Source organism: Phoxinus phoxinus (genome assembly GCF_949152265.1).
Source record: "Phoxinus phoxinus genome assembly, chromosome: 14".
Lineage (NCBI taxonomy): Eukaryota > Metazoa > Chordata > Actinopteri > Cypriniformes > Leuciscidae > Phoxinus > Phoxinus phoxinus.
Window position 1 is genome coordinate 34,931,635 of NC_136889.1, and position 14,766 is coordinate 34,946,400.

Below are 14,766 nucleotides of genomic sequence, written 5' to 3' on the forward strand. Positions count from 1 at the left end.
TGTAGCCAAAGATGACTCTGGTGAGAAACTCCTTAAGATGTTTTTGTGATGATTAGTTTGCAGTCGATGCTAAATTAACTAGAGGATGCAGGCTGTGGTCAGTGAAGTGTTCTCTGCTATGAAGTGAAGTCAGCTTTATTTCTATAGCGCATTACACAATACAGATCGTTTTAAAGCAGTTTCACACACATAAAATAACTTGCAAATTTCAACAATTACTTATGTAGAGCTGTTTTACAGTTGAAATTGAAGACAATAGTGTCATTATTCAGCTTAATTATGTTCATATTTTGCTTCTGATAGTCAAGTCAAATCAATAATATTTCTGAATGTTAATTGTTCTTCCCCGACTGAGCAGCCAAAGGCACTTGATCTCAAGCTACAAATCAGACAAAACATGTAGGCTACCCATTTACAGTGATCTTGAAGAAATGGAAAAAAAAAAAACATGTTTACTCTTACACTTGTATCTCTGCACTAGCTTGATTTCAGTGTCCAGTATTTGAACTTTGATTTGTAATATTCTACTTCTGTGACTTCTTAGGATAAATAATATATAACCTCGCAACAATGTCCTGAAAGTATACCTTAACCAGAGTCTGTGTATCACCATGGTCCTCAAAGTATGACTTCATCAGAGTTTGTGTTTAATGTCCCCAAAATGGACATAAAAAATACTGTCCCCAAAGTGAAGGCAAAATGTCAGGTCTTTAAGGAAGGCTTTTATTGATAAAATCAAGTGATAAATGTGATGACAGCTTCTCCAGAAGTGCAGTCATATCTTTCTTTTGTCTCTAGACCCTTCAGAAAGGGGTGTCGCTAAAGGTAGGGTTCCCAGTCATACGTCCTCACATTTTGGTTAAGTAGGTATGTGTGTGTGTGTGTGTGTGTGTGTGTGTGTGCGTGCGTGCGTGCGTGCGTGCGTGCGTGCGTGCGTGCGTGCGTGCGTGCGTGCGTGCGTGCGTGCGTGCGTGCGTGCGTGCGTGCGTGCGTGCGTGCGTGCGTGCGTGCGTGCGTGCGTGTGTGCGTGTGTGTGTGTGTGTGTGTGTGCGCGCGCGCGCTGGTGTCTGGATCTTCAGACTTGATCAGCAGGAATCATAATGAGCATCTGGCTCCTGTAAAGCTGGTCTGCACTGAGATCATATTGCCTTTACACATTAATTTTCAGGAAGAGAAGCGCACGACAGAACTCTAGAGTTACAGCGGCTGGTCTCAGAATCTCCACACATCGTCAAGATGTTTGTCCTGCTTTATTCTGGATTCAGTGTCAAAATGACCCGAAAGATGGAAAACATTGACTGACCTCATTCTGATCTGACCAGCCACCTGATTGGTCATTCAACTAGCCAATCAGAATTCATGTCTCTGTTTCTGATTGGCAGATTTAATATCACAGAGTAGAGGAACAGAGTCACCTGACACTAAACACACGTACAGCTGATCTGTGCTGTTATTTTAGATGGAAGCTTGTTTCCGCCATGGTATAAAACATTTTTTGTAAAAGATAATTGTGCAAATTTTCTCGAAAATGTAAGATATAAACGTACAATTCTGAAAAAAATTTTTTTCTTTGTCATTCCACGACAGAAACACTGCGTTTTAAAAAAATTTATTGAATAAATTCTCAGAATGTCACTGGAAAACTGAAAACATATTCATGAGTTCATGTGGAGTCAGTCTGAGCCTGTGAGTTTTGGGCTTTTTGCAAACCCAACAGATATGATGATGTTCTCCTGATAATGTGAAGTGCTTCATTGCAGTAAAATGTGTGCAGTTGTGCATCGGTCGGCAGTGATGATGGGAATCTGGACGCTGCTGGTCTGACAGATGGAAAAGCTTACAGGAATGATAATGGTGAGGTCATGTGACCTCTGAGTTTTCCCGCTTCACAGACCAGAGAATTATCTTCCACAAGCGGACCATCACAGTGTTCGGAGGTGAACATCGGGCACTGAAGGCAGGAGATGATGGATCATGAGATGTGATGGTCTGAAGCCAGCAGTGCTGAGCAGTCTCGGAACATCACAGGAATATATGCATACATTAGTGATCGGTTCATATGGAGGAATGTAATCTTCACCCACTGACTTCCTGAAACTGGTTTTATGTTTCTCTTCGTCTCTCTCATATGTCCCGTAGCGTTGTCTGCAGGTGTTCGTCTGTCAAACGCACAGACTTCTGGGTAAAACTGCCATAAATCATGATAATGTGTATTATTACAAGGCTCGGCTGGATGTACATTATCCCTTGCTTAAAAAAGGGAAGTTTTTTTACCAAATTTATCACAAATTATTACCAAATAGAGAATAAAGTCAGCTTTTGTGGTGAATTGGGGAACAATATCATGTTTGTTCCCATGTCGTCACTGATGACTGTAAATATGTAAAGGTAACAAACCTGCACAGTAATCAATATTTATATGTACATTTAATAATTTAGCAGAGTCTTTTATTCAAAGTGACAGGTGAGGAGAACAATAGAAGCAATCAAACTAACAATAGGACAACAATCGGAAGTGCCGTGATGAGTCTCACTTAGTCCAGCACAGTACACGGAGCAAGGTTTTTTTTATAAACATATATAGATATAGAATGTTAGTATTAATGGATCAAGTGTTGATAAAAAAAGATGCGTCTTCATCTTGAATATGGTCTCGGGTTGAGTTCAGCGGGGAACCGTCCAGGTAAAGGTCTGTGAAAGTGATTGTGTGTCTCTGTGGGATGATTCACCATAAGAGACTGTTTACTTGCAGAACACAAGCTTCTGGAGACACATCGGGCTGAAGTAGTGAGTTTAGGTATAGTGCAGAGCCAGTGGTTTTTATGCAGGAAAACATCAGTGCCTTGAATCTGGTGCGAGCAGCTGTTTTGAACCAGTGCAAGTTTATGAGGAGAGGAGTGACTCTTCGGCTCGATAAACACACTCTTGCAGCAGCATCTGGATCAGTTGCAGAGATTTGACAGATGCTGGAGTTATGCATGACGAACCTACAGCTGAATGGAGAAGTTGTGGTGTAGTGTTGGGTTGGCCGAGGCCATAAACAGTTCCGTCTTCACAAGCTTGAGTTGAAGGTGGTGGTCCTTCATCCAGTAGTGAATGTCTGTCAGGTTGAGATGCGAGCAGCTCCTGTCGGATCCTTCGGCTGGAATGAGAGGTAGAGTTGTGTGTTGTCAGTGTAGCAGTGATGGGAAAACCATGTTTCTGAATGACAGATCCTAGTGATGACATGTAGATGGAGAAGAGAAGCGGTCCCAGCACTGAGCCCTGAGGCACTCCAGTAGCTAGATGATAACAGTGACGGGATAAACCATGTTTCTGAATGACAGATAGTGATGACATGTAGATGGAGAAGAAAATCGGTCCCAGCACTGAGCCCTGGGGCACTCCAGTAGCTACATGATAACAGTGATGGGATAAACCTTGTTTCTGAATGACAGATAGTGATGACATGTAGATGGAGAAGAGAAGCGGTCCCAGCACTGAGCCCTGAGGCACTCCAGTAGCTAGATGATAACAATGATGGGAAAAAAACATGTTTCTGAATGACAGATCTAGTGATGACATGTAGATGGAGAAGAGAAGCGGTCTCAGCACTGAGCCCTGAGGCACTCCAGTAGCTAGATCATAACAGTGATGGGAAAAACAATGTTTCTGAATGACAGATTCTAGTTATGACATGTAGATGGAGAAGAGAAGAGGTCCCAGCACTGAGCCCTGAGGCACTCCAGTAGCTAGATCATAACAGTGATGGGGAAAAACATGTTTCTGAATGACAGATCTAGTGATGACATGTACATGGAGAAGAGAAGCGGTCCCAGCACTGAGCCCTGATGCACTCCAGTAGCTAGATCATAACAGTGATGGGAAAAACAATGTTTCTGAATGACAGATTCTAGTGATGACATGTACATGGAGAAGAGAAGCGGTCCCAGCACTGAGCCCTGATGCACTCCAGTAGCTAGATCATAACAGTGATGGGAAAAAACATGTTTCTGAATGACAGATCTAGTGATGACATGTAGATGGAGAAGAGAAGCGGTCTCAGCACTGAGCCCTGAGGCACTCCAGTAGCTAGATGATAACAGTGATGGGAAAAACCATGTTTCTGAATGACAGATCTAGTGATGACATGTAGATGGAGAAGAGAAGCGGTCCCAGCACTGAGACCTGAGGCACTCCAGTAGCTAGATGATAACAGTGACGGGATAAACCATATTTCTGAATGACAGATAGTGATGACATGTAGATGGAGAAGAGAATCGGTCCCAGCACTGAGCCCTGGGGCACTCCAGTAGCTACATGATAACAGTGATGGGATAAACCTTGTTTCTGAATGACAGATAGTGATGACATGTAGATGGAGAAGAGAAGCGGTCCCAGCACTGAGCCCTGAGGCACTCCAGTAGCTAGATCATAACAGTGATGGGAAAAACAATGTTTCTGAATGACAGATAGTGATGACATGTAGATGGAGAAGAGAAGAGGTCCCAGCACTGAGCCCTGAGGCACTCCAGTAGCTAGATGATAACAGTGATGGGAAAAACCATGTTGCTGAATGACAGATAGTGATGACATGTAGATGGAGAAGAGAAGCGGTCCCAGCACTGAGCCCTGAGGCACTCCAATAGCTAGATCATAACAGTGATGGGAAAAACAATGTTTCTGAAAGACAGATAGTGATGACATGTAGATGGAGAAGAGAAGAGGTCCCAGCACTGAGCCCTGAGGCACTCCAGTAGCTAGATGATAACAGTGATGGGAAAAACAATGTTTCTGAATGACAGATCTAGTGATGACATGTAGATGGAGAAAAGAAGCGGTCCCAGCACTGAGCCCTGAGGCACTCCAGTAGCTAGATGATAACAGTGATGGGAAAAACAATGTTTCTGAATGACAGATCTAGTGATGACATGTAGATGGAGAAGAGAAGCGGTCCCAGCACTGAGCCCTGAGGCACTCCAGTAGCTAGATGATAACAGTGATGGGAAAAACAATGTATCTGAATGACAGATCTAGTGATGACATGTAGATGGAGAAGAGAAGCGGTCCCATCACTGAGCCCTGAGGCACTCCAGTAGCTAGATGATAACATTGATGGGATAAACCAAGTTTCTGAATGACAGATCTAGTGATGACATGTAGATGGAGAAGACGTCCCAGCACTGAGCCCTGAGGCACTCCAATAGCTAGATGATTACAGTGATGGGAAAAATAATGTTTCTGAATGACAGATAGTGATGACATGTAGATGGAGAAGAGAAGCAGTCCCAGCACTGAGCCCTGAGGCACTCCAATAGCTAGATGATAACAGTGATGGGATAAACTATAATTCTGAATGACAGATTCTAGTGATGATATGTAGATGGAGAAGAGAAGCGGTATCAGCACTGAGCCCTGAGGCACTCCAATAGCTAGATGATAACAGTGATGGGAAAAACCATGTGTCTGAATGACAGATCTAGTGATGACATGTAGATGGAGAAGAGAAAGCGGTCTCAGCACTGAGCTCTGAGGCACTCCAGTAGCTAGATGATAACAGTGATGGGATAAATCATGTTTCTGAATGACAGATTCTAGTTATGACATGTAGATGGAGAAGAGAAGAGGTCCCAGCACTGAGCCCTGAGGCACTCCAATAGCTAGATGATAACAGTAATGGGAAAAACAATGTTTCTGAATGACAGATCTAGTGATGACATGTAGATGGAGAAGAGAAGTGGTATCAGCACTGAGCCCTGAGGCACTCCAATAGCTAGATGATAACAGTGATGGGAAAAACCATGTTTCTGAATGACAGATTCTAGTGATGACATGTAGATGGAGAAGAGAAGAGGTCCCAGCACTGAGCCCTGAGGCACTCCAATAGCTAGATGATAACAGTGATGGGAAAAACAATGTTTCTGAATGACAGATCTAGTGATGACATGTAGATGGAAAAGAGAAGCGGTCCCAGCACTGAGACCCGAGGCACTCCAGTAGCTAGATGATAACAGTGATGGGAAAAACCATGTTTCTGAATGACAGATCTAGTGATGACATGTAGATGGAGAAGAGAAGCGGTCACAGCACTGAGACCTGAGGCACTCCAGTAGCTAGATGATAACAGTGATGGGAAAAACAATGTTTCTGAATGACAGATCTAGTGATGACATGTAGATGGAGAAGAGAAGCGGTCCCAGCACTGAGCCCTGAGGCACTCCAATAGCTAGATGATAACAGTGATGGGAAAAACAATGTTTCTGAATGACAGATCTAGTGATGACATGTAGATGGAGAAGAGAAGCGGTCCCAGCACTGAGACCTGAGGCACTCCAGTAGCTAGATGATAACAGTGATGGGAAAAACCATGTTTCTGAATGACAGATCTAGTGATGACATGTAGATGGAGAAGAGAAGCCGTCCCAGCCCTGAGCCCTGAGGCACTCCAGTAGCTAGATGATAGCAGTGATGGGATAAACCAGTTGCTAGATGATAACAGTGATGGGAAAAACCATGTTTCTGAATGACAGATCTAGTGATGACATGTAGATGAAGAAGAGAAGCGGTCCCAGCACTGAGCCCTGAGGCACTCCAATAGCTAGATGTTGGGTCTTAAGACATCTCAACCCTCTACGATACCCTGAAGTACCTGCTGAGAGGGAAGACCTGAAACACTGGAGCACCCTAATGCTGGTGAAATCATGGAAATGCATGTTTTGAGTTTAGAACAGATCAATGGGGATTTAATGCTCAATTGTTAAGCTGTAAAGAATAGTTTTTCAGGTTTCTGAAATTATCCTTTGTCTATAAAAGCAAAGAATTCTTTAAACAAATTAAAGGCTGCCCTACCGGCCACATCTGTGTTCTGTTTTTTGTTTTTTTTATATACATTTTTTTTTTTTTTTAAAGTTGGTAATTTGTGACATATTTGAGCTTCTGGAACAAGAACAAATGCAGGGCGGGGCTTGATTGTGTCTGTGGGGAATTGATTGGATTGGTGTGGTTTGCTATTGGTGGATCTCATGTGAGTGACAGGTTGCCCCGCCCTCGTCATCAGAGAAGAGATGCTGCAAGAGGAAGCTATTCTAATTCAAGATTATTACTACAAATACTGATGTGCACTGATCAATAATTTATCGTAAACACTGCAGTATTGAATTTAAAAAGTCCACTTTGATTTAGTTAGTCTAGCCAAAAATGTAAATAGCCTACTAATCGTTCACTCACTCATGCCATACAAGATGTTTATGACTTTTCTTTCTTTGTAATACTGCAATATTCCTTTTAAAAGTAAGAATGATAAATGATGGCTTTATAATTAATTATAAACTAAGTATATTTTCACTGTAAGCTGGTCAAGTGATCATGGACTGTTATAGTTTAGCAGCTTTAATAGATTTATGGTCAGGAGAGGGTTCACAATATCTCTGTCCATTATTGTTTGTTTAAATATAAACCTTGGATGACCTGCGAGTAACGGCAACATTATCAGTCTGTGTTCATAGATTAGCTACTGTCACAGTTTGCTTAACCTCTGACTGGCGCTCGGCAGGAGGCAAAGGTTGAAAACACAGTCCTGTCGTTACCCAGATTACCTCACGATTCGTCAGGCACACCAGGGAGGAACCACGAGCGACACACACACACACACACACCACGATACTGACGGCCTTCATAGCGCGCGCTTTATTGTTAAACCGAAGCAAAGGGTTTTTTGTGCGTGAGAGCATCAGTAGACTGTCACTGCATTATCTATAGCACTGGCACATTCACGCTCTCATTCTGTGAACTGAGGAGAGATGCACGGCTCACATCTCGTCTGGAGTCTGGAGGAGAAGGCGATCTCTATCCTGTGCTCTCCTTTTGCGTTCATATCTTCACTCAAGTCCAGCTCCACTACTGTGTGTGTGTGTGTGTGTGTGTGTGTGTGTGTGTGTGTGTGTGTGTGTGTGTGTGTGTGTGTGTGTGTGTGTGTGTGTGTGTGTGTGTGTGTGTGTGTGTGTGTGTGTGAAGCTCCACCTTCTGCTCAGATCGTCCTTGAGGTTTGTGCTTAAAGAGAGGAATGACCAGCAATGTTGTAAAAAAACTCCAAAATAGAGCCTAATCTGCTTAACGTGTGGAAGTGGGTTTGACTGTGACTGTTGCTGTTGTTATGGGACGACATCTGGATAAAATTCACTTATAAGAATATGTTTGAGTTGAAAAAAAAGAAAAAAAAACACTGGCCCAACATTGTTCTTGACCTCACACTCTCTTCCTCTTATAATGCAGTCTAACCAAGTCTAGAACTCAATGTGTCATGACTCGATTTTAAGGAAAAACGTCTCATGTGTTATGCGTTTTTAAAGCCATACAAGCCACTTCATTTATAATATTGAATAAAAAATTAGTTTAAAAAAATTAATTAGTTAAAAGTAAAACTAAATTCATAAAATAATGAACCCGTGATGGGAACCGCTACATGAAAAGCGCCAGATGGCGGGATTTCTATCAAATGAATAAGATTATGAATCAGAGCGATGTAGTGAAGATGATGATGATGCTCTTGTTGCTTATAAACCCACTGAACCTTTATTGAGGAGTAGATGCCTTCAGGAGGTCAGAGTCGCTGCAAGCGTCTTCTGTTAGACAATACCGGGCAATTTTAGCGATCTATAATAAAAAAATAATAATAATAAAGCTTCTCGCACTGTGTTAAATGAATGAAATATATTGGAGAGATTGGGTCTAATTGTCATACTTTTACTACAGTCAATATATTCCTCATAATCGTCGCATAACACACGTGACTGTTTATGGAGGAAGATTAAAGCACATTAAAATAATAAACAACACAATAACATGAACTGTATGATATTGTTTATTGGCTCACTGTGCATATTTTGCACGTTGTGTATAATCTGTTAACTGTTGATTTGTATCAGTGTAAATTGTGTTTATCGGTGGATGTTGAATATCTTACGGCATCGTTGCAGTTTTTATTCCTTGTGAATTTGTGTCTATGTCACAATAAAGAGAATTCAACTGAATTTCATTTATACAGAACTATTATCATTAATGGACTGATTTTGCAACACCAATTGAATTTTTTTAATTGGCTAGGCTACTCATATTTAATAATGGTCACATCACATTATTAATAATGCATGTTTCCATTTTGTGCTCTTTGAGAGAAACGTTAATGGAAAAGCTAATTATTTTATTATTTTAACAATTTATTTAGTTTTTTTTTTTTTACATTATAAAGTAGCCTAAACTCTTTTTTTTACAATTGACATTTCTGTTTAGGCTACATAAATATGGAAAGAGAACACATTTCGACTGGAATAATGTGTTGATTATATTTCTAAAGTGTATTATAACAAGAACATCTCTGTTTAATATCGACATTATCTCGAATTGAGTTCAGCGCATTTCAAACCAAATGTGTTTTTGGAAGAAATAAAACATTAATTTCGCCATAACTGCTGGAGGCTAATGATCTTCATGGCTCTTCATAAGGGGTCATTTGAGTAGCATATCTTATCAGTCATGAGTAATGTTAAATAATCCACATTCGAAATATTTGATAAAGGGATTTCTGTTTGTTAAATCATTAGTCGTAAAAACAAAATCATAGCTATGCATTGAAGACAAGCACTTGTTTTGTTTAGGATTATTTCTCTTTTGCATATTTTCAGTTGTTATTTTCACACTAGCTTCAAAATGTATTTTTAGTATAGCCTACTATAAACATCATCTGTGAACACACAGGCTCCAGAAAGCTTGTGATCAACTTTATAAGTCCCGTCGTTATCAGTTCAACGAGTCGGTGTATCTTTTATTTCGAATATGTACAAATATCATTTCGCCTCCGCTGTGTAGTTGTGTTTGAAGAGCGCATGTGCGCGCTAAAGCTTTGGATTGAATCTGGCAAAATAACTATAGTCCTCAGATGCCATGTTATAGCAGTAATTCAATCTCAAACGTGTTCATCTGAGGGACATCAGACATTAACCAGCATGGTTGAACAAAAGGTTTGCTAGAATACGGTTTACGACTCGTTTATTCATTCCACGATGCAGATCGGATCGTATAGTCGCCTAAACTTCTCCAGAGTTGTTCGGGAAACCCCAGATGAACCGACGGACTCAGAGCCAGGAGAAGATAACCATAATTAGAAGTGACTTCTAGAGCCAGTGATCCATGCAGGTTATTAGTGTTGTCACGAAATGTTGCAGATGCTCCTGCGCATGCGCACTGCTCCACTGCACCCGTCTGCCAGGTCACGTTATGGCGTGTCCAGATTTTACTACTAAATTAAACCTGTACAATGCAATGAGTTTAGTGCATTTCCATATAGTTCCGAATCTGCGATTACACTCAATCAGTTTCTTAAGGCTTTCCACGGCCTGAGTATAGTGTTAGGCTATATAGTATTATAGTGTTGTTTAAAATTCACCAAAGATACTTTCAAATATACGTTTATGATGAATTATTGCTGAACTGTTGAATAGTTTAGGCTATATTACATTTGGATATAACCCAGTACAGTATAAAGGCCTAATAACAAGATGTGGGTGTTTGTACAAGTGATTTCGTATTATAGATATTACATTTAAATGGAGAGTTTTAAAGCTTGATCTCCAAGTTTATATTGAGCAAGTTTATGCAAATCACAGCATATGAACACACACTGACTTACACCGGTGCAGTGTTGTTATGTGATGGTGTTGTTCGGCCCAATAACTTTATGGTGTGACAAGGTTTCCAAAAGCAATGAGTAATCTAGATCTGTTTATTAAGCAGAAGAGGATCTGTGCCGAACTAAAGCAGAATATTCAATATCTCCAAAAGTAGAAGTAAGTTTAGACTTGTGTGACAATAACCCGATACTGCCGATCATCTCCACTGGCCCGCCCACACCAATGACAATATCTATGATTAAGATATCGTTATAAAGATCGTTATAAATATAAAAGAATATCATATTCTAATATTCATATCAGAACCGCGACGATAACAGTCATTATAACGGGATTATAAATCATTATATGATGATTATGTGTTGTACACACTTAGAATATGCTAGAATGTGAGAAGTTCAAGCTGACCCACATATTAAAGTATCAATATTTAGGCCTATACATACATTATTAAATATTATAAATGGTGATGCCTTTAAAAACGGAGCAACCCAATGCATTCCCACTCTGAAGTCGACCATGGCAAAAACGTCATCATGGAAAGATTAAACGGCAAAATATCAATTGGATGATATAGGCTATTATGATTATATTATATAAAATAGCCAAACAGTTTGTTTTTATGTGTTTTTTGTGTAACTTTATATAATTAAAGAGCTACTCATTTTATTATTAAGCCTGTTTAATTTAATAAATGGCCTATTTGTATTAATTGTTAAAATGTTCTTAAACAAATTTCTTAAAATTATTAAACGCCTAAATTCATTCAATCATTATATTACCATTTATCTAAAATTCTGAATTATTCTAAAATGTATTTGAAGGATTGCCAGACAAAACACAAACATATGCGCTTTTGACTGAAATCACGGCCTGAGTAAACTGATAATATTTTTAATACAATCATAACCCTTGTGGAAACCTTTTTGCACAATTTTGGCATATTGTTCGAATATGTTCATACACTCAAAAAAATATTTTAAGCCTTATTTTTTTTCATATTTAGGCTATGCAATTTAATTAATAGCCTACATAAAATTTAATTTAATAATTCTTACGTATTTTAATTGAATAATTGATTTGTTCAATTACCCAATTCAAATAGGCTACATAAAGATTTTTCGATTCAATTTGTTTTTCAATTTTGGTTTGTTTTTACTATTAATTAAATTAAATTGCTTAAATCTTTAATATATATATATATATTAGTGCATTTTTAGGAAATGTTCACTGAGACTAAATATAATATTTTGTGTTCCACAGAAAAAGGGTTTAATGATTATTGTAATAACGTCGGTCTGTAAAACGAGAACAATTCTAAATGCTATGGAAATTGTTGTTGTTTAAATTTTAAGTTTTAAACAAAAATGTAACAAAAATCTACATATCAAAACATGTATTTCTATTCCGCGACAGATTTAGCATTTATTATTAGTGAATACTCGTTTGAGATTGTAACCCTGTCTTGCGCTGTTTTATTGTTTGATTCATGTAGGCTACGTAATTAACAAACATATTCATAATGAATAATTAATGACTGAGTGTGTGGTATTCTATCACATTTCTGTGGATATAGTAAAACAAATCTGCACAAAAAGGCGAAAGCAATAGTGAACATATAATGTAACTGTTGTTTTATAGAATACAATCACAAGAATCATAATAATTATGGCCATGCAGACTTGGTATTTTTTTAATGATGTCCGACCATGTAATTAACACTAAAATTAGAAATTCTATTTGAATTTGAGGTATTTATTTATTTAGCAGTAAACAAATATTACAGCTAGAGGAACATGTTTTAAATGTTTTATTGTTGAACCACCACACATAAGCCAAAAATGCACGATATAAAGAAAATCTTAAAATGATTATTATAGTGATTAAATGCAATGTGTTTTATTAAATTAAATAAACTCATATTATGCTCATATTATACATTGTCAATTTTAAAATAGAGAGAGCTCTGTTAAAATCCAAGAACAAACATTTATTGTTTATTAATTTAGTACAAATTCTTCATTTCTTAATACAAAAGCGTTTTTGTTCTTTCAGCGATAAATGAAGAATCTCCTTTTTAAAAAGTGCAAAACTTTAAAGCAACAGCGGATGGAGTGATGATGTCACTGACTGACCTGACTCACACCTGAGCATCAGAACTGTTACATTGCGTCTGTTTTCAGGAAACTAACAACATAAATAACTTAACATAGTATTACAATAACTTTCGTAAATTAATCCGAGCCTCAGACCAATGAACACCATAAAGTGCTTTAGTTGTTGCATAGTAATTTCAGCCTGATCTCAGGAAATGCGTCTAGCCTATATTACGCGTTTTTATCGTGCAGATTCATTTACGCGGAGTTTCTGCGTGCATATGTACGCACTTTATGGCGTGTAATACTGTGCGTATCATGTGTACGCAAAAACTAATTTTCGCGTATAAATTGCACGATAAACAACGCGCGCTATAGAGACACATTTCATGAAATCAGGTTAGAATTATTATTAGAATGATGTAATTATGAATTATAGGCTATTTGTTAATACAAAGTGGATTCTTGTGTTTTTAGCCTAGGCTATACGTTTATCTATTTATGCCTAATATATATTTTTAGATGTTAATTCGCTTGTTTACGCTTGAAAATAATTTACATTCACCTTATGTTTACATTAGCTATAAGATTTATATGTAAATGTAATATTTAACTGAGTGCAGTGGTCCGAGGTTCTCCTTAATCTACAGAAGTTTCATCAAAGGACGGGTAAAGTAGGCTACACATAGAAGAGATGCTAATCCCTAAGTGTGTGTAGATAAACACTGATCATATGTTTGACATGCACGCATGCCTCGGTGAGCTCCACATAATCATACATCCCATATTCCATATTCCATCAGACTGTCTCTGGACCTGAGAACACACACATAAACGAAAGCCTGTCTCGGATTGCACTCACTCATCCACACACACACAGGCCATGGCTTCAGTAGGACAGCAGATTAATGGATCATGGATGGACACAAGGACATCAAATACATCTAAGAAATAAAATATAAATTAACTCGACTTCGAACACTATAGCGTTATAAATAATCGCATTATTTTGGCTATTTTTCCACCAAACAAGTAAGAAAGCACGCGCTGTCCAAGCACATAATGAAACAGGTCAACAATGATCGTGAAATCGCATGGAAGCGTTCAGTCTGAAGCTTGTTTTTATCTCACACTCATGACTTTGCCCTCGCAATTACGAGTTTATAATGGCGAAAAACAACTCAGAATTGTGATATACAGTGTTAAAAAATAAAGGTTCTTGAATTACATAGACGCCACGAAGAACCTTTAACATCCATTTCCATTCCACAAAGGTTCTTTACACTCTAAAAATGCTGGGTTGTTTCAACCCAATTTTGGGTCAAATATGGAAAAACCCAGCCGCTGGGTTACATTTTTTAATTACATTTTTAACCCAACGTTTGGGGTTTGTCCATATTTGACCCAAAATTGTGTTGAAACAACCCAGCATTGTTTAGAGTGTAGGTTATTTAAATGCTTCACACTAAGATGTTTCTTTAAGAACTGTTCACTGAACGCTTTTATGAGGAACCCAAAACGGTTATTCTGTTCACTCTAAAACATACTGGGTTGTTTTGACAACTTTGGGTCAAATATGGACAAGCTCAGCCGTTGGGTTACATTTTATAATTACATTTTTAACCCCAACATTTGGGTTTAACCATATTTGACCCAAAATTGAGTTAAAACAACCCAGCATTTTTTTCTACGCTGTGAAAACTGCCTTTTGGAACCTTTATGTTTAAGAGTGTTGGGCTTAAACGCGCAATTGCAAGAAATAAAGTCAGAATTGTGCGCTAAAGAGTCGCAGTAACCCGTTTCGGTTATTCACCGGCGGAAACCAGCTTCGTGATTATGATTTCAGCGCGTTCCACGAAACCCCTTAAAACGACTCCGGGGAAACTCTGTCCAGGCGGGACGAGACTCCGGGAGAGAAGGAAGAGAGAGATGTCCTGAGGGAGTCTGCGAGCACAGTCTGCTGAGAGCTGAAGGAGTTCTGCTGGAGACCCGGAGGGGGGTGCAGG

At 38.9% G+C, this 14,766-nt stretch overlaps 1 protein-coding gene across 1 annotated transcript in view; it reads right to left on the minus strand.

Annotated features, from left to right (window-relative positions):
* Positions 1-13,209: 13,209 nt before the first annotated feature.
* Positions 13,210-14,766, minus strand: part of foxg1d (forkhead box G1d) — a 2,478-nt gene continuing 921 nt past the window's right edge. The window contains 1 exon segment of the mRNA XM_079635335.1: positions 13,210-14,766. This exon segment is cut by the window's right edge and continues 704 nt beyond it. Coding sequence (XP_079491461.1) covers positions 14,625-14,766 — 142 coding nt within the window. The 3' untranslated portion in view covers positions 13,210-14,624.